The 22,778-nt window shown below is 39.5% G+C and overlaps 1 protein-coding gene across 1 annotated transcript; it reads right to left on the bottom strand.

The window, feature by feature from the left end:
• Positions 1–11,883: 11,883 nt before the first annotated feature.
• Positions 11,884–20,404, bottom strand: LOC135465857 (uncharacterized). The gene is made up of 5 exons (XM_064743220.1): positions 19,635–20,404; positions 19,055–19,153; positions 14,548–14,637; positions 14,118–14,247; positions 11,884–12,301 (listed from the first exon to the last, which is right to left on the bottom strand). The coding sequence occupies exons 1-5, from the start codon at positions 20,197–20,199 to the stop codon at positions 12,151–12,153; spliced, it is 1,035 nt and encodes a 344-aa protein (XP_064599290.1). The 5' UTR covers positions 20,200–20,404; the 3' UTR covers positions 11,884–12,150.
• Positions 20,405–22,778: the final 2,374 nt, after the last annotated feature.

Here is a 22,778-nt window from a genome sequence, read left to right as displayed (position 1 = left end):
GGTTTGATGATGTTGATCATCAGTAGCTGAAGGGACCAGCAAGACGACCGTACGCTTATTGTCAGCAAGACAGCACGAACTGTAAGATGTTAGGAATGTACACACTTCCTGTCCAAGAGCGAGGTTCAAACTCCGGTGATTGAAAGGCAAGCTCCTTACCTACTTGGCCAGGATCTGCTTCACTTTGTGGATTAGAGAAAATAGCTGCATTCTCGTTCGCAGATTATTAAGCACCTTGTGCTCTGGTGTTACATCTCAATAGGGGTTCGTTCTGATTGAATGTGTAATTTTTGCAACTTAACGAAAAGTTCAAAGCTGACAAGATGAGGAGATGGAATATGTAAACCTAGTTATACATAATTAAGATTAAGTCAAATATTATTGTTTGGTGATAAGCATGCAAAAATCCCGATCTTACACGGTTCTATGTCTGCAGTAAAATGGCAATCAGCTTCCAATGATTTGACACCGTTCGTTGATGACAGTGAGTTTACAAATGCAGCCTAGGTGATAAGCTTGGCTTGGTTTTACTGACATGTGGGTTTATTAAAATTAAGAGTGTTGGAACTTATTCTTCTTAAGTGGTTATATCCTGGGAGTGCTTTATTGTTGTGTCTGCTTGAATGTCCATTGTCTGTTGTCGTGAGTCTGTTGGGATGTATATTGTTTGTTGTCGGAGTATATTGTCTGTTATCTGGTTGTCTGTTGTTAGTTGTCGGTTGTATGTTAGGGTGTCTGTTTTCTGTTGTCGGGTATCTTGGGTATCCATTGTCTGTTTAAGGGTGTCTGTTGGAGTGTCCATGATCTGTTGTCGGGTGTCTGTTGATTTGTCTGATATCGTTTGTTTGTTGGGGATGTCTTGTGTCCTTATTTATCAATATGCTCAAATAAAACAACAAAGTAGTTGTTTATGCATTATTGCGTTGTAAACAGTACCTTTGTGACAAAACTTCAAATATTATTTTCATTCGAAATCTACCCATCGAAACAGACATTCGTGTACTAGCCATCAACCAATAAGGACGTTCCAGGACAATAATCGTATGGCCAATTCCAAACACAGCGTATAATACAAACCACCAAAGAACTAAGAAAGTGTATGAAGAACGAAAAAAAGGACGGAATGATGAAAAGATTTTTTTTTTTTTTTTTTTTTTTTGATTGGTGTTTTACGCCGTACTCAAGAATATTTCACTTATACGACGGCGGCCAGCATTATGGTGGGCGGAAACCGGCAGAGCCCGGGGGAAACCCACGACCATCCGCAGGTTGCTGGCAGATCTTCCCACATACGGCCGGAGAGGAAGCCAGCATGAGCTGGACTTGAACTCACAGCGACCGCATTGGTGAGAGACTCCTGGGTCATTACGCTGCGCTAGCGCGCTAACCAACTGAGCCACGGAGGCCCCGAATGATGAAAAGAGAAGAAAAGAGAAGCAGTCAACAGTTTTCAATGATGTTGGACTGAGTGAAATCAGTATTTAATTCGTGTACCTTGCTAGGATATCAGTTGTCGATAAGTTGCACTTTTGTTGTTCATATATTCAACACGATATATACTGCGGGAGAGGAAACAGTTTTGGTCTTTGTACAAATATAGGCCCAAATAAGATGTAAAATTATCCATTTGGCAATATTACTAATAAAAAATGTAAAATGTAAAAATGTATTCAAGGACTGGTGTCTTTTTGTATAAAGCACGAATAACCTACTGTCATGAAGAACACAATGGTTTTACTTGAAAAAGTAATGCTTTTACATTTCTCCGGAAACCAGTAGTGTAGCTAAAAATTTCATGTGTTTCAAATTTATTCTGTTAAAGTGACCATATGCGCGGGAAGAATTTCTCCACTGAAAGAATTACATAAAGACGTATTATTACCTCATAACTGTCGTGTAATTCACCGCAGCAAATAACGCATATCGTGGCTAAATGACCACGGTGACATTCATTCACAACCCGTCACATACATATTTTATATTTTATTTATTTATTTATTTATTTACTTATTTATTTATTTATTCGTGGCGATACGATGTGGGTGGTGGAAACCGGAGTAGCGAGATTCAACCAGCAGTCATTAGCAAGTAATTTCTTTCCCATATGTGATGATATCAAACCATAATGCAGAAAGAAAAGAAAGAAAATTTGTCTTCAAAGAACTCTAGATTGCACAAAAGGCCGCACACACGATCGTCGCCGAGGCCTGTCCAGTTTTGAACCGGCACCTAGTTTCTCCCGCGGACAGAAAGGTATATATGAATAATTTTGACGTATTTATCGGAAATTTTTCAGGCATATCGTGTCGGCGAACTGAACGGAAACGTCATCCAACCCCTAGACCACAGCGCGCTTCCCGTCAGTGGGAAGGCGACATATTTTTTAATCCCTTAAGGGCCGTTAGTGTGAAACAGGGCCTCAAGCCATTGTTGTGTCAAGAATGGATTGTAACGTAATGTCTATACCGTTACAGTGTATCAGCTTCTATTGTAACGTCCAGCTCATGCTGGCTTCCTCTCCGGCCGTACGTGGGAAGGCCTGACAACAACCTGCAATTGGTCGTGCGTTTCCCCAGGGCTCTGTCCGGTTTCCTCGTACCATAATGCTTGCCGCCGTCGTATAAGTGAAATATTCTTGAGTACGGCGTAAAACACCATTCAAATCAATAAAATGCTGGGCGTTTGACTGGTCCCCATTGCAGTGATAAGTTGTAACAATATAAGATCGAACAAAATGTGAAATAATGCATGACGTTTCTATTTCAGAGCCGATTTGTTCGAAAATGTATTAGTCAATACTGGTATTAAGTCATGTTTTATATTTAAATTTTCAGCCAAACTCAGCTGCCAATGCAGTTGTCCAAAGTCAAAGTGAAAGAGTAGCAGTTTTAGATTCTATTCAAATAATGTTACATAATTTTGTTGGCTAAGTACAAAATTGTAGACTCGTCTTAAAGTAAAATCTGGTATTAAGTCTCAAACCAGTTTTGAACCACCGGGCTCTGAACTTTGTCCATGGAAACTATCAGCACTAGAAATGAATAATAAAGGAAAGATTGAGTTAGGATCAGATGTTTGCCAGCGGCTCCCCAAGTTTGTATACAGGGAGAAATCTACAGGTTTGAAGAGATTTCTGGTCAATATATATTCATAAACTTATACCTTTACATAAAGTCAATTAAAGTATATTTAGATGATATAGTTAAATCAGCATACTTATGTACATAAATTGCATTAAAATGGCCGGCATCTTAAAGGTCAAACACTGATGAGCATGGTGTTAGTTTCTAGCCAAACAATTAAACATATACATGTATATCTAAAGCTTGAGACAATATGTAAAGGGCTTTTTAAGTGAAATAAGTGCAAATTTAATAAGGAATGCAAATAAGGAATCATTGAGAAGTAGCGGATGGTGACATGAGTTTAAATATTTAACGTCGTTTTTACGAATAGGTCCATTTGTATGTTGCATCACTGCACGCCTAAACTTTATACATATGAAAATATTTGTTTTATATATTTAAAGCAAAGGAAATTATTGTAGTTAATAAGCAATTGGTTTAAACGTTTAGAATTGTTTTCTTCGATACTCCCACGTCATTCACCTCCTCTAAAACACAGAATGCCACCGTATTTGTCTCGTACAAAAAGGTTAAAAGCTTGACTAGCAGAATGCAGTCATACTATTTAAACGCCCTAAGAAAATTTTAATTAATATTTTAATGTTTGAGGCCATGTAATCCGAATGCAGCGTCCGAATAACAGAGTATTCTACCTCCTTGGTCCGATCAAGACCCATAATCTTGTTATTCATATTTATTCGGTTATGAAAACAAACAAACATTATAAAGTCGTTCAGAATATGCTATATGTGGTGTATTTCCTTAATTATACATTTACGCCTCTCATTTTTTCTCGTGCGTATCTAATCCTTAGGCCTGCTATATATAGGCCGTCCTATCTGACCTTGTCATTTTATTTGTGTTAGACCTGAGTCAAAATACATGTAAATAAGCTGATCTCTGTTAGTAGAATCCACCTTACATGGACATATGTCATAGTGGTGCAATATAAAAGCTGCTCTCGGCCCTAAAGCAAGCGGTAATGCCATTAAATATTGCTGTAAATATTGTTCGTTACATTTTCTGTTTTTCTTGAATTGGTTCGTTATGCCCAGTTCGAAAAATTAATGTTCCTTGGAGAAGAAATTTCTTTTCTGTATAATACCTCCAGCCGATACGGCCACAGCCTAGCACCACGGAAATATCAGTTCAACTGTTGGGATCTTGACAAACTGGTAAAGTAACGAATGGCACTTTTGCTCACAATCGCTAAGTGCCCAATGTGGCAAACGTTTTGACATAAATGTTGTTTTATGAGAGAAATTTTTTACTGGTTTGATCTGCATTTGGCATGAGTTTACATTTGTTTGAAAGTATCAGTCTTAACCAATGGCGTGTTCAGAAAACCCTAAGCATTAGGTGTAGAAATAAGGTCCTTGGGGCTTTCCTCTTCACATTGCCAGGTTTATTTCACCGTGCTCGAGGGGGCGGGGAGGGGGGGGGGCTTAAATCTGTATCTTTAATATGTGTGATATTTGATATTTATTCACATAGATGTAGAGTAAAACATTAAATTCTTAATAAAACATTAATTTCTAAAGCTAATATATTCGCAAAGGATTAAGCAACAACTCTGTGGTGTATTATTTTATTTTGCTGAACGTAAAGGTGAAAATATTCTTGAGAACAACTGCCGATGACAGTTACACTATATTAGCATGGTGACCATGTGTTGTTATCTAAAAACCTTATATAACACGCCGTTCCCTCACACCTAAACCACCTGCTATGCATAGCATATTTTTGGATTATGTAAACATCTGACTGCTTAACCGAGAAACGATTGCGCGCCTAGGTTCAATAATTCAAACGTCTTTTCCTTCACTCTGTTCAGCATTTAGCATTTAACTCTTCGCTTTATAGGCTAATCTACACGTCTTTTACTTGGCAAAGTTCAGCATTGGGCTCAAACTCTTCGCTTTATAAGCTAATTACCGGCTCGGATAGCACAGTTGGTAGAGCGTCCGCTTCGGGACCGGTAGATCCAGGATCAATCCTTGATCGAGTCACACCTAAGACTTTAAAGAGGAAGTTGTAACTTCCTCGCTTGGCGTTCAGCATGAAGGGGATAGTGCAACGACTGGCTGACCCGTATCAGTATAATGGCTCGGGCGGGGTGGCTTACTTGCCTTCGGTAAGTCGTCTCAGTGAAGCAGCACTGGATAAAAGAGCGGTGGAAATCCGTCCTGTTACAAGGAGGCACATTACACGTACATGCATCCTAAGGATTCCTTCGTCGTCATATGACTGAAAAATTGTTGAGTACGACGTTAAACCCCAAGCACTCACTCACTCACTTATAAGCTAATTTAAACGCCTTTACTTGGCTAAGTTCAGCACTGAGCTCAAACTCTTCGCTTTATAAGCTAATTTAAACGCCTTTACTTGGCTAAGTTCAGCACTGGGCTCAAACTCTTCGCTTTATAGGCTAATTTACACGCCTTTTACTTGGCTAAGTTCAGCACTGGGCTCAAACTCTTCGCTTTATAGGCTAATTTACACCTTTTTTACTTGGCTAAGTTCAGCATTGGGCTCAAACTCTTGGCTTTATAGGCTAATTTACACGTCTTTTACTTGGCTAAGTTCAGCACTGAGCTCAAACTCTTCGCGTTATAGGCTAATTTACACGTCTTTTACTTGGCTAAGTTCAGCATTTAGCTCAAAATCTTCGCTTTATAGGCTAATTTACACGTCTTTTACTTGGCTGAGTTCAGCATTTAGCTCAAAATCTTCGCTTTATAGGCTAATTTACGCGTTTTTTTTCTTGGCTAAGTTCAACATTGGGCTCAAACTCTTCGCTTTATAGGCTAATTTACACGTCTTTTACTTGGCTCAGTTCAGCATTTAGCTCAAACTCTTCGCTTTATAGGCTAATTTACGCGTCTTTTACTTGGTAACGTTCAGCACTGGGCTCAAACTCTTGGCTTTATAGGCTAATTTACACGTCTTTTTCTTGGTTAAGTTCAGCAATGAGCTCACGCTCTTGGCTTTTCAGGCTATCGGCATTTCAAACGTCTTTTTTGAGCTCAAAATCAAAATGTTCTTGACTCAGTTCAGCATTGAGATCAAACTTTTCAAATTGTAGGCTAATTCAAACAACTTTTTCTTCACTCAGATCAGCATTGGGCTTGAACTCTTGGCTTTACTGGCTAATTTAAACGTCTTGTTCTTGACTCAGTTCAGCATTGAGCTCAAACTCTTCAAATTGTAGGCTAATTCAAACAACTTTTTCTTCACTCAGATCAGCATTGAGCTTGAACTCTTGGCTTTACTGGCTAATTTAAACGCCTTGTTCTTGACTCAGTTCAGCATTGAGCTCAAACTTTTCAAATTGTAGGCTAATTCAAACAACTTTATCTTCACTCAGATCAGCATTGAGCTTGAACTCTTGGCTTTACTGGCTAATTTAAACGTCTTGTTCTTGACTCATTTCAGCACTGAGCTCAAACTCTTCAAATTGTAGGCTAATTCAAACAACTTTTTCTTCACTCTGATCAGCATTGAGCTTGAACTCTTGGCTTTACAGGCTAATTTAAACGTCTTATTCTTGACTCATTTCAGCATTGAGCTCAAACTTTTCAAATTGTAGGCTAATTCAAACAACTTTTTCTTCACTCAGATCAGCATTGAGCTTGAACTCTTGGCTTTACAGGCTAATTTAAACGTCTTATTCTTGACTCATTTCAGCATTGAGCTCAAACTTTTCAAATTGTAGGCTAATTCAAACAACTTTATCTTCACTCAGATCAGCATTGAGCTCAAACTCTTGGCTTTACTGGCTAATTTAAACGTCTTGTTCTTGACTCAGTTCAGCATTGAGCTCAAACTTTTCAAATTGTAGGCTAATTCAAACAACTTTTTCTTCACTCAGATCAGCATTGAGCTTGAACTCTTGGCTTTACAGGCTAATTTAAACGTCTTGTTCTTGACTCAGTTCAGCATTGAGCTCAAACTTTTCAAATTGTAGGCTAATTCAAACAACTTTCTTTTCACTCAGATCAGCATTGAGCTTGAACTCTTGGCTTTACAGGCTAATTTAAAGGTCTTGTTCTTGACTCAGTTCAGCATTGAGCTCAAGCTTTTTAAATTGTAGGCTAATTCAAACAACTTTTTCTTCACTCAGATCAGCATTGAGCTCAAACTCTTCAAATTGTAGGCTAATTCAAACAACTTTTTCTTCACTGAGATCAGCATTGAGCTTGAACTCTTGGCTTTACAGGCTAATTTAAACGCCTTGTTCTTGACTCATTTCAGCATTGAGCTCAAACTTTTCAAATTGTAGGCTAATTCAAACAACTTTATCTTCACTCAGATCAGCATTGAGCTTGAACTCTTGGCTTTACTGGCTAATTTAAACGTCTTGTTCTTGACTCAGTTCAGCACTGAGCTCAAACTCTTCGATTTATAGGCGTCGGTTGTACTTACTGGATCATTTAAGCATGTATTTGTGATAAAAAGCATTAACTGACTAAGCAACATTTCTAATGTTTGCACTCTTCATATTGTCAATTTGTGGGCTAAGATCGCCAGAAACCCCATTAAACTTAACAGATCTGGCCTGTTTTTCGCCATACACCTTACAGCGCACGTTCGCTTTACATCACTGCCACCACTAGACAAGCTTGACCTTTGCAGCCTGTGCGACGCAAGTATACTTAGCAAGTAGGCCACTATAGTCTTAGCCTCATCACTTTTGTCCTTCTGCCTATCACGAGGAGAGAGGGGCGCGTGGAGTATGGATTAGCGCTCTTCGCAACACCAAAACCGACACTTAGGAAAAGATCCGGGATGCCATCAGGTCAAATCCACCAATCTACTTATCGTACAGGACAATGCTTGGTAGGGTTTGATTTTTGCGAATATGAGGTCAACCCATTCCATGTACTCAAGTACATTTATACAAGTGAAATTGAAAAACATTGTGTGTTAGTTTGCGCTGAGAGCTGCATATGATCAAGACATGTGCCAGTCACGTGATAGACACGATGTTTTAATTATTTGCACATGTATTCGCCAGGTTGGAGACATATTCCATCCCCACAGTAACGCAAGTCCAAACGATGCTGGACCAACCAATAATTACCGATGTACTCTGATCTTGTCCGTGGCAAAATCGTAATCTGATCTCACAGACGGATCGGACTGGGTTGATTAAATTTGACATGCTGTATGACAGTCGTGACTAGGAATTTCTAATCGTCGTACTCAGTTCTAACGTCAATGATGATCGTGCTGGACACTGAGCAGCTGACCAGTCCGACACTAGTCTTGACCAATGGCCGTAATCCTTGACCACACAGTGGCTAGGACTGGATAACGCTGATCAACAGATGTGTCAATGTAAGATTTGCATCTAATTAGTTCCTGAAAGAAAATTTCTAACTGGTAGCTTAATCATGCAGCCATAGTGTGTAATGAATGACCACAATACAAAACCGGCAGCATTTGTGGATTAGATTTATTGACTGATCGTTGTTTAGCGCCATACTCAAGACTTTCTCGCTTATCCTACGATACTCAGTTTTATTTGCGCAGGAAACTGGCGGTAAAGTAGGTCACATATATGCATACCACATCTGCAAAAGTCTTGGTTCTCAATATATACCCAATGGGGAATTTTAATTTTGCACACCAGAGTGATATTTATTTGGCCTACAACGAACGTCCGACTGTGCAAATGGCCACACAAGTGACCTTGACCACTTATTGTCATCAAGGTCCAGAAACTGTGAAAGTGTTAGACTTTATAAATTCTGTCCAAGGCCGGGTTTGATTTCACGCCTGCTTAAGTCACGTTTTTTGTTCTTGTATTTTGTAAGGATGGCATGGCACGACTTTACCAGTCAAGGCACTAATTCTGTTATAAATGCACCAGTCCAGGCTCTTATTCTGTTGTAAACGTAACAGTCAAGTCGCTTTTTCTGTTATAATTGCACCTGTCAAGGCACTTATTCTGTTGTAAATGTACCAGTCAAGTCACATATTGTGTTATAAATGTACCAGTCCACGCGCTATTTCTGTTATAAATGTACAAATCCAGGCTCTTATTTTGTTATAAATGTACCAGTCCTGGCACTAATTCTGTTATAATTGCACATGTCAATACACTTATACTGTTATAAATATACCAGGCAAGGCAGTTATACTGTTATAAATGTACCAGTCAAGTCACTCATTCTTTTATAAATGTACCAGTGAAGGCACTTGTTCTGTTATAAATGTACCAGTCCGGGTTCTTATTCTGTTATAAATGTACCAGTCCAGGTTTTTATTCTATTATAAATGTACCAGTCAAGTCACTGATTCTGTTATAATTCCACCAGTCATGGCACTTACTCATTTATCAATGTATCGGTCCAAGCACTTATTCTGTTATAAGCCAGTTAGGTCACCAATTCTTTTATAAATATACTAGTCAAGGCACTTATTCTGTTATAAGCCAGTTAGGTCACGTATTCTTTTATAAATTTACCAGTCAAGGCACTTATTCTGTTATAAATGTACAAGTGAAGGCATTTATTCTGTTATATTTATTTATTTGATTGGTGTTTTACGCCGTCCTCAAGAATATTTCACTTACACGACGACGGCCAGCATTATGGTGGGTGGAAACCGGGCAGAGCCCGGGGGAAACCCACGACTATCCGCAGGTTGCTGGCAGACCATACCACGTACGGCTATTCTCTTATAAATGTATCATGCCCCATTTATCTGAACCTATGTGTCATTTTCAATAAATCTCAGGTATTGCAAATTCTCTGTCTCTTTACAATATGTTGCAAACATTTCTGACCACTGGCTGAATCTGGTATAAATCAATTACCAGTATCTTTTGTGCAAGAAGAGCCGGTACAGTCGACTGCATATCGTTACAACCTATTTGTACAAAAAGATAGCATCCGGGCTGATGGTCTCGACCACATATAGGTAGCGAGGCAAAGACCTACCACACAGGAAGACCGTTCCCTCTCTCACACCGTAGTCTTCTATATGTATTTCCGTGCCATGAAAAGCTAAATTACACGTGATGACATACATGTTTGATCTCTCATTCTAAATATCGCAAGGAATAACGGCTGATAATTAGCAAAAGCACGAAGCTGAACTAAAGGCTTCAGCATATGAATGAAACCGACTAATTGAGCAGGAGCTATACAACCCACCAAGGCCATCCATGCCTTAGTCGCGAGTGAAACACGCCGAACGGATCAAACACGTGCAATCTCGCCAACAGGGCCACCCATGCCTTAGTCACGAGTGAAACTCGCCGAACGGATCAAACGCGTGCAATCTCGCCACCGAGGTCATCCATGCCTTAGTCACGAGTGAAACACGTCGAACGGATCAAGCGCGTGCGATCTCGCCACCAACGCCATCCATGCCTTAGTCACTAGTGAAACACGCCGAATGCCTTAGTCACTAGTGAAACACGCCGAACGGATCAAGCGCGTGCGATCTCGCCACCAAGGCCATCCATGCCTTAGTCACTAGTGAAACACGCCGAACGGATCAAGCGCGTGCAATCTCGCCAGCAAGGCCACTCATACCTTAATTAACCTTATATAATTAACTGACACAAAATAGACTATCGATATTACATCTGGATAGTCTACAGAAAAACAAATTCTTACATCTTTTTCTTTATTTTAATGGTATTAACTTTTGTTCTCACTTTATCTTTGTAGAATTTTTCTAATCGAGTAAAATTGTGTTAAAAGAGCAAATTCTACGGTGGTCTGTTGCGACCCAGCAGCCCAGAAGGTATCGGTCACGTCAGATGTGCACTTTTTGCTTGAAATAATTCGTTTCAAGGTGAAATCGGCGAATACATCCATAAATCTGTATGTATATGTATATTGAACGATGAAATGTAGTAGTCTAATGTGTGTTAAGTTGCAAAAATGTTATGTGACGTCATTGTTGTCAGAAAAAACCTCCACAGAATAAAATATTCAAATGCATTTTACCAAGTTAAACAAAGTGTACAAAAAAAAAATTAAATGCAACGATTTTCTTAGGCACTTTTTAATAGTCTTTCATCAGATACATATTTCATTTAAGTGTGGTTTTTGCCTTAAAATATAACAAAAACATGTCAACAAGCGTGAAAATCCAAATGAAGAGTGAAGTTTTCTAAATACCTCTACAAACAATCCATTATTTCACGAGACCTTGTAAACAAAACCATTCGGAATGAAAATACATAGATTTAAATTATACAGTTCAAACATGAAACAATAATTAGTTCAAATTTCATCTATACGTGTATTTGTGACGTGCACTGTGACTGACCGAGGCTTATATGTATGTAGTTCACCAGACAAATCAGCGTTAAACCTCATCCACTCATACAGTTCAGCCATGTGATGTAGAGTATATATAATATACACTAAAACAAATTCTGTTAATGTTAACAAAATGACTCTTGTCTGAATGATGCTAGAAGGTATTCTCCTATTATAACATAATAATGTGTCAAATTCAACATAATATCTTGATAGTCTAATATAATGGTAATGTCTATATTACCATACTGTATGGTAGTATTATCTATAGTATTAACACGCCATATGTGTGTTATATTTAGGAGAATAATCTGCTGTGGCAGGATAATCTGCTGCAATAACAGAATACATTCTAGCATCACTTTCCCAACAGTCTTCATTTTAAATTTGTCAGATTACTTTCTTGAGAGTAAACAATTCTGAGGCACATTTTAATTTTTTTTTTTTGGATTGAACGCTATAACCCCCCCCCCCCCAAAAAAAAAAATAATACGTGAATAATTTATTTATTCATTTGACTAGACTCAAGAATGTTTTACTTATACGATGGTGGCCAGCATTATGATGGGAGGAAACCGGGCAGAGCCAGGGGGAAAGCTAGACACTGTTCATAAGTTCAATGTGTAATAAACGTATTTGCGCATTATCTGAAGCTGTTCATTTCCGCCCCCTGCACAACTGCGCATTATCTCACGCTGTTCATTTCGCCCCCTGCACAACTGCGCATTATCTCAAGCTGCTCATTTTCGCCCTCTGCACAACATCCTCCAATTCCCCTCCCGTAAATGATAGAGCAAACCTTCGGTGTACCTAAACAGAAGAGCCTTGCTGACGGATGGTCCTTCATAGTTAAAATTCAAAATAACCGAGTCCTTCAAAGATAAAGTTCGCCTGAAAGAAAATAAAGTTCACAATAAATAATAGCTAATACCCTATAAATTCCTGGATATATGATCTTACTATACTATATAATAGCTCCGCCGTCATTTTAAGTAAGTTTTCTCTCCAATATAACAGCAAAATTAATTAATTCATTCATTCATTCGTTTATTCATATACCTTCTGCGTCGTGCACACACATATACGGACAGGGCTGGCATTGCTGGATTTGCATTGCATGTACTCTAAATAGGCCTACTACAAATTTGGGTTAAATATGGAAGCCGGATGAGAACATCTCGTTCACAATATGAGGACGGTAACATTCGCGCGCGATTTGAACCGTCCTTGTGATACTTATAACTTCCGATGGTTGATTTGTTCCCAAAGACTTACTGCTTTATTTATTTGATTGGTGTTTTGGCCTTTGGGCATTTCACTTATTCCAGCATTATGGTTGGAGGAAACCGGCTAGAGACCGGGGCAAATCCACGACTATCCACAGGTTACTGAAAGACTTTCCCAAGTACAACCGGAGAAGAAGCCAGCATGAGGTGGACTTGAACTCACCGCGACCGCATTGGTGAGAAGCTCCTGGGTCATTGCTTCGCGATGGCCACGAAGGACTCCAACAAAAAAAATAATTGTATTCTCTCTTTAGCGAGGGAGAAAATGAACTTTTCAATATGTTTAATCTTGTCCTTAAAACAACATGCTTTTCGTTGTTTCTAAGCTGCATATGTCGCTGATACCCATGACATAATATTTTCCAACAATGGAGTGGTGAATAAGTGAGTGCTTAGGTTTTAATACTTAACACTTTTTCGGTCATATGAAGACCAAGAAGTTCTTTTTCTTGGGGTACGTATACGTGTAATGTGCCTCTTTATTGCAGGACGGATTTCCACCGCCCTTTTATCCAGTGCTGCTTTACTGGACGACTTACTGAAGGAAGGTAAGCCGCCCTACCCTAGCCATTATACTGATACGGGTCAACCAGTCGTTGCACTATCCCATTCATGCTGAACGCCAAGCGAGGAGACTACAACTTCCTCTTTTGACTCAACCCAGGATTGACCCTAGATCTACCGCCCCTGAATCGGATGCTCTACCACTTGAGCCATCGGGGTCCGGTTTCTAACAACAGAAGAAGCTCAAAAGTTAGCCCATTTGCAGACTTCATGACTTTAACATAATAGTTACGATAATTTGCGCATGACCGTCCTTCTCCACTGGTGATATAGTGGATGTCAGAGTAAATGCGAATGTCGATCAAATGGTGACATGCGTACTCTAAAACACTCCAGACAACAGTTAAATATTTCAGCGGCGTCCAATGTTCATTTTAGTCTATACAAATGCTCCCCGGATATGCATTAGATGTGTGTTACAACTCATACAGCATCCATCAGTTATATATGCTTTTAACTAGAACTTCAAAACAGAATATAACTTACTGAAAATTACGAGAATGATTCCTTTGAGACTATAACTTCATGTGCAAAGCCCCAGTATATCAGAAGCACATGACCGAATGTTGTGTTACCACCGTTTACTAAGAATTTTTTCCTCGAGTCCACAATGTTTTCCTTAAATTTTCGTGTTCGAACACTGTATAATTAGCACTCGTTCATTTTGCCAAGCACTCCTGATTGTCAGCTGTGACGGCATGACATTATAATGTCAGCCTCTACCCAGTAAAGTTAATAAATTCTGTCTTGTCATAAAAAACTGAAATCTTTTTTCAGCCTGCTTACTATATCCGAGTACAAGGCTATTTATTTAAACACTTTCCATCTTGTGCTACACTTCACTAACATTCTCTCACCTTAGACCATGTGCTTTCAGGGCTTGGTCGGTAAAAATCAGGTAGTGCTTGCTTTTCTGTACATCTGGCCAAGGACAGTCACGTGATAAGCTTACAACGGCACGAGTATTGCGATGAATCTGTCGATCACCTAAATAACACATGACCCACGATATTCTTAGGGCTTTTGTTGAATCTCTCTTTTAAGATAAAATATATATTTGCCTTAAAAATAAATTAGGTCTGTTAAAAATTTATGTTGTACACGTATGGGAAGCTTTAACGTTAGATGTTAAAAAAAAATTAAAGTACTTTCAGATTCTATTTTATAATGCAAAGTCCGAACAGCAATGTGATTCAGAAGGGCAAATTTCGTATAACAGAGAAATAGGTGCTGTGTCTTAAATGAAAACATGTCAGTGCCAAAACTGTAGACCTATTCACTACATACCTATTTTAATCCCAGTGCCAATTGTTATCTCTGCTGTCCGAGATTCCGAGTTCGGTAGCTCCATGATCTTCTGTACAGTAACATAGAACGCTGACGAACAGAGAACGGAATTGTAATAATGATGTTTTAAAAACTCGCTTAAAAGATTATTATAAAATAATAAATAAATAAATAAATAAATAAAACCTTCATTACAAAATGTTTGAAGGCTGGTTATGAAGACAACCTATATATATATATATATATCACATAATCGAGCTGGCGGACCGTGACCGATTGGAAAAGACGCCACTCCTTCAATCACTAGAACACACAGGAAGAGGGAAACTGGATTATATTTAGTCTCTTACTACACAAAGAAAACAACACTAGGGTCATTAATTGATGACATTTTGTCTAGAGACAACATGGCGGCCGAATGGTGACACGAAATATTTGCTCCGTACCTATACTATCATGACGATGGCTAAGACTGGCTCCTTCCATCCGAAGATACTGACTAAAAATGAATCATCTACACAACTGTAAACTATTATGAAGGTGGGCTAAATTTATTCATATTTTGAAAATATAGTCTACAGATCCTGATCAACGGCTGGAGGCAGATAAGATGAGGTAATCCATCCATGCTGACACAGGTCATGCACTCGGTTTCCCCTAACTTGTCAAACCGGTCTACCTATGCAACCCGAACTTGTGGCCAGCTGCTGACTTACCATACATTAGCTATTTCCACTGCGAATGGAACTGAACAAATCTAAAACTAAGACCAAATCTTAAGCTAGATGTCGAATTATTTGTTCGCGGAGCTCTAATGACCATTCTCTTGCTACAATGAGTAAACCTCCTGGGAAAAAGGTGATAAAGGTACCATGACAGCCGAGGAGCATCTTAACACCATTGTCGACAAACTGAATTATGTTGTGATGGCTGTTATGCTGAGAAAAGAACTTGAGGTGAGTGAGAGCCGTATTATAAAAACACTTACGGAGAAAATTGACCAGCAAGAAAATAGAATATTCCACCTCGAACAAGAAAATGACGCCTCAAGGGAGGACTTCAAAGCATTGTGTCTGGAGCGAGAGAAAGACTGTGAAGAACTAAACCGGGTAAAAAAGTACTTGATGATGTATGTAAACATCTCAATGATTTTGAATAATACACACAAAGAGACGTCCGAATTTCTGGAATTCAGGGTGACGAGAAGACAGAAACGTTAGCTGACTGTTCTGAGAAAGTTGTTGAACTTCTAAACAACAAATTGGGGATGACTACCAAAACAACTGATATAAGTACTGCGCATAGACTCGGCCCCTTGCGTCCCAACTCTCAGTCTAACCCACGGAGCGTAATTGTAAAATTATCTAGAAGTAACAAAGTGTAATATGCGAGGACCTCACTCGACAAAATCAGTCCCTGTCAAAATCTGCTAATGAAAACTCTCAAGTTGTATTTGCCTGGTCACGTGATGGTAAAATTTATGTGAAAACTCATGACGACAAAATAACTATAATCACGTCGACTGCGGATCTCATTAACAAAGAACAAACTGTACAGTATAGTCACATTTGAATGTTTGAGTTCGAATGTCAGTTGTTAAACTTGTCTCCGATCACATTTCTGCCCCTCTGTCACATATTTTTAACTTACGTATCAGGCAAAGTTCCTGACTACATGAAACATGCTAAAGTGTCCCCTGTACACAAAGCAGGAGAGGCTAACCTACTGGAAAACTACCGACCGAAATCTGTACTTCCCTGTTTCCGTAAAATACTTGAGAAAATAACTTCAAATGTAGTATTTAGCCATGCAGAAACTAATGGTATGATTGATAAAAAGCAATATGGCTTCAGAGCAAATCCCTCAACATCTCTGACTGCTTGTTCATTGTATGATAAATTAGCGACTGCCAAGGAGAACAAAACTGTACAGTATAGTCACATTTCTCGACCTTTCAAAGGCATTCGATACAGTAAATCATGCCATTCTTTTGCGTAAACCTGGATACTATGGTTTTAGAGGCATAATTAACTCATGGTTTAGAAGTTATTTATATAATAGAACTCTTTTCTGTGAACTGTGTATCTTTTTCTGACACTTTATAATCAACTGAATCTGTACAATGTGGAGTTCCACAAGGCCCTATTTTAGGACCTTTCTTGTTCTTACTTTATATCAACGATATCTCTCATGTATCTAACCCTCTTCATTTTATTTCATTTTCAGATGATACCAGCACAATTTACTCCTCTCATAATATAAATGATCTCTATAATACTATGTCCATTGAACTTGAAAAACTTCATACTTGATTCTGCTGTAACCGCCCATCCCTGAACATTACGAAGACAAAATATCTTCTCATAACCCCTCTCACTAAAAAGAAAATAAACTCAATGGAATAGAAAGATTATATAAATTCAAATTTCTTGGAATGGTCTTCAATTCCAAACTTAACTGGATTTCCCATATCGATTATATTAGTGCAAAGGTGTCTTTGTTCTGTCAACTGTCCATCTTGCCACTGCGAGAGATGAACATTCTAACTGTATCACTCTTAGCACACAAGTTTTTTTATCATCACGAACTTATTCCTCATAGCTTCGAAACTTATCTGTTAAAACAATCTGCTACCGATCACTATGTGACTAGAGCAACTCGATTGGATTATAATAGACCTATGTACAGAACGAACTTGTACTTGTCATTAAGAACAATTTGCCATCGAGAATGGAATAAACCATCCACCACTCCTCGTATTATAAATTCCGCATCTCTTTTTAAATCCAGGCTTAAACTATATCTCCTTGAGCAATTTGATTAAGACGCATTTTGGTTGCTTTTGTAGGTTAATGACCAAAAAAAAGTTCCCTAAAGTTCATCCTAAGGTTTCCAACATCTTTTATGCTTCCTGGTTGCGAAGAATTGTTTGTTACCATGTATGTATATATATATATGTCACAATGTTATATCACTACCATTAATCTATGTATATACTCTTTTACCTAACATTCTACTTTACAGTTCTTGTTAGCTTTATTCCCGCCTAATGTATTACTCGTGTATAATTATGTACTTAATTTAAGGTTTATGGTGAATAAAAAATGGAAATGGAGATTACAAAAACCACTGATCAGTAAGTAAGTATCCGTAATGTAAAGATGACATGTTGTCCTACAATCTACATAAAGCCAACGTTCAAACAAAGCAACCATTTAGATAACAGTTTGTTAGCTAGGTTATACAAACATCAGTATTAGTATAAAACTAAAAAAAAGAACAAAAACCCATCAAAAAAGAAACATACTTACGGTCAAGAGTTTGTTACAATTTCTGTTAGGTTACATTGAGTTAGTGTTCAACGAAAGCAGCTTTATGTATATATGGTAAGGTATTGTTAGTTTTTGCTAGGTTACTTATGGTGAATTTTCAATATATTATTATTTATACATCAGCAAAATCCCAGTATTTCCTTCACTGATAAAACAATATCTCCACTAGTTATATATCACTTTTGTTATAGCATTTTGCTATTACCCGACTGGAGATCTTGACCCATGACCTTGCCGGAACTACTTTATACAATATATAGTTCGCCAAAAAAGAGATAGGAATTCTGCTTAATTTACGTAAGTACCTATATTACATTAGCATTAGGAACCTTTGTAGAATGTATAATTACTGACAGACAACGTTTAAAACTGTAAAAAGGTTTTGTGAGCGCGGGCGTGAACGAAATTGCAGCGCGTATGAATAAAATCAGAAATGCGAGGAAGATCGCACATTGCTTATTTTTTTTCACGGATGCAAAAGATAAATTGATACATATTTATATACATGTAGAGAAAATGTCAGGGTATAAATAATAAATAGAATATTGCCCCTGAATGTTGAATACCATAAATATTGTTCTCGTGAAAGGCGTCTCGTGGGTTATCATTTCCACCTCTCACTAGAAGTTTATGGTATTCAACATTCACTGTGCAATATCCTCTATGTGATCACCCATATACATAATCAAGGATTTTCTACACTTTTTCCTTGATTACCGAAAGTCAATGTCCAAGGAAAACAAGAAGTTACAACAGCTGTTGCTAGGTTACCTGAAATCTGTGTCCAGTGAGAACAACCATAGATATGGTTAAGAATTTGTTACAGTTTTTGCTGGGTTACCAAAAGTCAGCGTTCAAGGAAAATTACCATACATATGCTTAAGAATTTGTTACAGTTGTTGGTGGGTTATCAAAAGTCAGTGTTTAATGAACACAACCATATATATGGTTAAGAATTTGTTACAGTTTTTGCCGTCTTACCTGAAGACAATGTCCAAATCTGTTACTATTTTGCCGGACTACATAACACCAGCGCATAGTAAGAATTCACCACAATTTGTCCCACGTTCTACAAAGCTAGCTGTCACAAAGTTTAAAATCAATATGTTATCAAACTGTTTTCGTCATATTGTACATGATTGACCAGCTTCACAACGGACAACAGACCGACTTACCATACACGAAGTTTTGCTTTTCACACACCGGTTGTCCCAAATCGATGCTGCGTAGTGTTTTCCTGCTTGTTACTAGGCGCTCAAACAGTGGGCATTTTCCTGGAAGGAGATCGCCCAAACCAGTATAATGTAACAATATATATGCTATAAAACAAATCACATAAAAAGCTATATATATGTAGTAGAATAAAAAGGTCTCTTTCGATTATTTACTGGTGTCAAATACGTATTTCTTACAAACTGATTATACCGGATACGATTTTTAAAAACATTGTGAAAGCCCTAAGTTGCGGAAGAATGTCGGTAAAGCTTTAAAGTCTATACAAGATAACCAGGGTTATCCTCGTACATAATACGCAAATGCTCCCATAGGCCACGACGAACATCAGAAATAAAATACTTCAGATCTTTTGGACTGAATTCATCTTTAACGAGTGCAAGCACCAAATACCGTGTCACTGACTAAAAACAATTCATAATTTCGCTCTGGACAAAGTACATCCCATTTTCATCTTTGCCAAGATTATCACAATTCTGAATAAGTTGCATTAACTTTCAAAAGACAGTCCCACGGTTTTACCTGATATAGTCTCGCTTCCTTTGCCTGACGCATGCGTAGAGCACTGACTACAGCTTTTGTTCACGGCCATGACGGTTGTACTGAGATTACTCAGACGACCGTCAAGTTCACTCACGTTTCGGTCAATATTGTCCAAACGAGAGGATTGCCTGTTGAGAGACAGTTTACAGAATTCAACAGCTTTGTCTGTTTGGACGGCTCTCTGCTTTTCCGCTATCATGCCCGATTTCAGCACGTCAAGATCGACCTGGAACGTTTTTCTCGCGAGATCGGACAGTGTCTTTACGGCAGCATCTGGCAATTCTCCGACCCCTCCACGACCTTTCGGTTTCTCCTCGATCGTAGTTACTCTGTTCTTAAGTTCGTTTAATTCCGCTTGTAAGGCTTCGCTTTTACGCTGTTCTCGGCGGAGGTCCACTTCGATGTTCTCAACGCGGATTGATAAAGATTCCAGGCGACGAAAAAACAAATCGTCCCTTTTCTGTCGTCTTGATATGGCATGGATTTCCCAGACGGTAAGGGTCGAGATGACCACGAGGAACGCCCATAGCTGGACAAAATCCATGAATGCGTCTGGTTGTTTCGTGAACAGTCCACTTTATACTCTGCCTACTTAATTTACGCCCATGTACTGTGGAGCTATTAGTACTGTATCACGTTAACCGTGTCCCCACTATCCCTTCCCCGGATGTGCGTCCCCAGATTGGTTACTAGCTTGCATGTGATATCTTACAAAAGTTAACTTTATCTTGTCATTATCAGTAAACCAGGACAGCCGTTCACAAAGACTGAAGGTTGAATTACATTTAGCTAATGCGATATCACACCCCGGGTCTGTATTAGTGCAGGTAGTGTAAAGTTGTTTATTTATTACTGAACACGGATACGATATCGTGTTACAACTTAGACCTGAGGTAAAACCTATAAACAAAGGCACCTCATCCTCTGTACTTATGTCAATGTCTCAACATTGCCTCCGTTTACTGTTGAACATTTCCATTTACACATGCACAGAACCACTTCCTGCAAACATGCTGTAACTATATCAAATGCCCAGTGTTCAGAGACAGACACTTTGTTCAAGGGACTAAGTTATATAATCGAAAAAAAAAACAAAAACAAAAAAAAGCAGAGGCGTGAGTTCAGTGCCGGCCTTGTGCCGACAAAGGGAATGTGTTTAATATATATAGACGTACAGCCTAGAGAGTAAGACCAGAGCAGCGACGACAGTGTGATAGACGTACAGCATAGAGAGTAAGACCAGAGCAGCGACGACAGTGTGACAGACGTACAGCCTAGAGAGTAAGACCAGAGCAGCGACGACAGTGTGGCAGACGTACAGCCTAGAGAGTAAGACCAGAGCAGCGACGACAGTGTGATAGACGTACAGCCTAGAGAGTAAGACCAGAGCAGCGACGACAGTGTGACAGACGTACAGCATAGAGAGTAAGACCAGACCAGCGACGACAGTGTGATAGACGTACAGCCTAGAGAGTAAGACCAGAGCAGCGACGACAGTGTGACAGACGTACAGCCTAGAGAGTAAGACCAGAGCAGCGACGACAGTGTGGCAGACGTACAGCCTAGAGAGTAAGACCAGAGCAGCGACGACAGTGTGATAGACGTACAGCATAGAGAGTAAGACCAGAGCAGCGACGACAGTGTGATAGACGTACAGCCTAGAGAGTAAGACCAGACCAGCGACGACAGTGTGATAGACGTACAGCCTAGAGAGTAAGACCAGAGCAGCGACGACAGTGTGATAGACGTACAGCCTAGAGAGTAATACCAGAGCAGCGACGACAGTGTGATAGACGTACAGCATAGAGAGTAAGACCAGAGCAGCGACGACAGTGTGATAGACGTACAGCATAGAGAGTAAGACCAGAGCAGCGACGACAGTGTGATAGACGTACAGCATAGAGAGTAAGACCAGAGCAGCGACGACAGTGTGACAGACGTACAGCATAGAGAGTAAGACCAGAGCAGCGACGACAGTGTGACAGACGTACAGCATAGAGAGTAAGACAAGAGCAGCGACGACAGTGTGACAGACGTACAGCCTAGAGAGTAAGACCAGAGCAGCGACGACAGTGTGACAGACGTACAGCCTAGAGAGTAAGACCAGAGCAGCGACGACAGTGTGATAGACGTACAGCCTAGAGAGTAAGACCAGAGCAGCGACGACAGTGTGACAGACGTACAGCCTAGAGAGTAAGACCAGAGCAGCGACGACAGTGTGACAGACGTACAGCCTAGAGAGTAAGACCAGACCAGCGACGACAGTGTGATAGACGTACAGCATAGAGAGTAAGACCAGAGCAGCGACGACAGTGTGACAGACGTACAGCATAGAGAGTAAGACCAGAGCAGCGACGACAGTGTGATAGACGTACAGCATAGAGAGTAAGACCAGAGCAGCGACGACAGTGTGATAGACGTACAGCATAGAGAGTAAGACCAGAGCAGCGACGACAGTGTGATAGACGTACAGCATAGAGAGTAAAACCGGAGCAGTGACCACAGTGTGAAAGACGTACAGCCTAGAGAGTAAGACCAGAGCAGCGACGACAGTGTGATAGCTGGTAAATAGTCCTACGTTACCGGTGAAATACGTCCTCTTGTCCATTTACTTCACTTAGGGTTACATTCTCACTTATCATGTAAATGCATAAATAGCAGCAATTTACACGCCCCCTGGCACCATAGCTTAAGTAGAATAAGATAAAAAAACGGGTGTTAATTGCAATTTATTAGACGTTACTGGTACCAGGCCTTGAAAATGCTTAGTCCACCAGCAGAATCCTAGTTTATGCAGGGATAAAGAGCCACCCGCTCCCCCTGTCCGTTGGGGGGGTCGTAGTGACACTAAGCCGTTGGCGACGGTCGTGGGACCGCAGTCTGACGTACGTTAAATAGGACCTATATTTTATTGGGGCCAGTTCAGCGAAGCCATGTGTCATTTCCATGTCGAAATACAGTGTAGAAGGGATGCGTCACCTCTGTTAATACGCTTGACGCAGCGATGCTCTCCAGGATGGCGTACATATTTGTACGTCACACGGGTAAAAGGTCGTCAGGAACTTTATTTCCGCGTCTCAAATTTCCTACACAGAGGTGTCAAGGTGTCACATAAAGAACAGA

The sequence above is a fragment of the Liolophura sinensis genome, chromosome 5 (assembly GCF_032854445.1).
Source record: "Liolophura sinensis isolate JHLJ2023 chromosome 5, CUHK_Ljap_v2, whole genome shotgun sequence".
Classification (NCBI taxonomy): Eukaryota; Metazoa; Mollusca; class Polyplacophora; order Chitonida; family Chitonidae; genus Liolophura; species Liolophura sinensis.
Note: the sequence above shows the minus strand (reverse complement) of the source record. Positions and strands in the feature narration are given on the sequence as shown.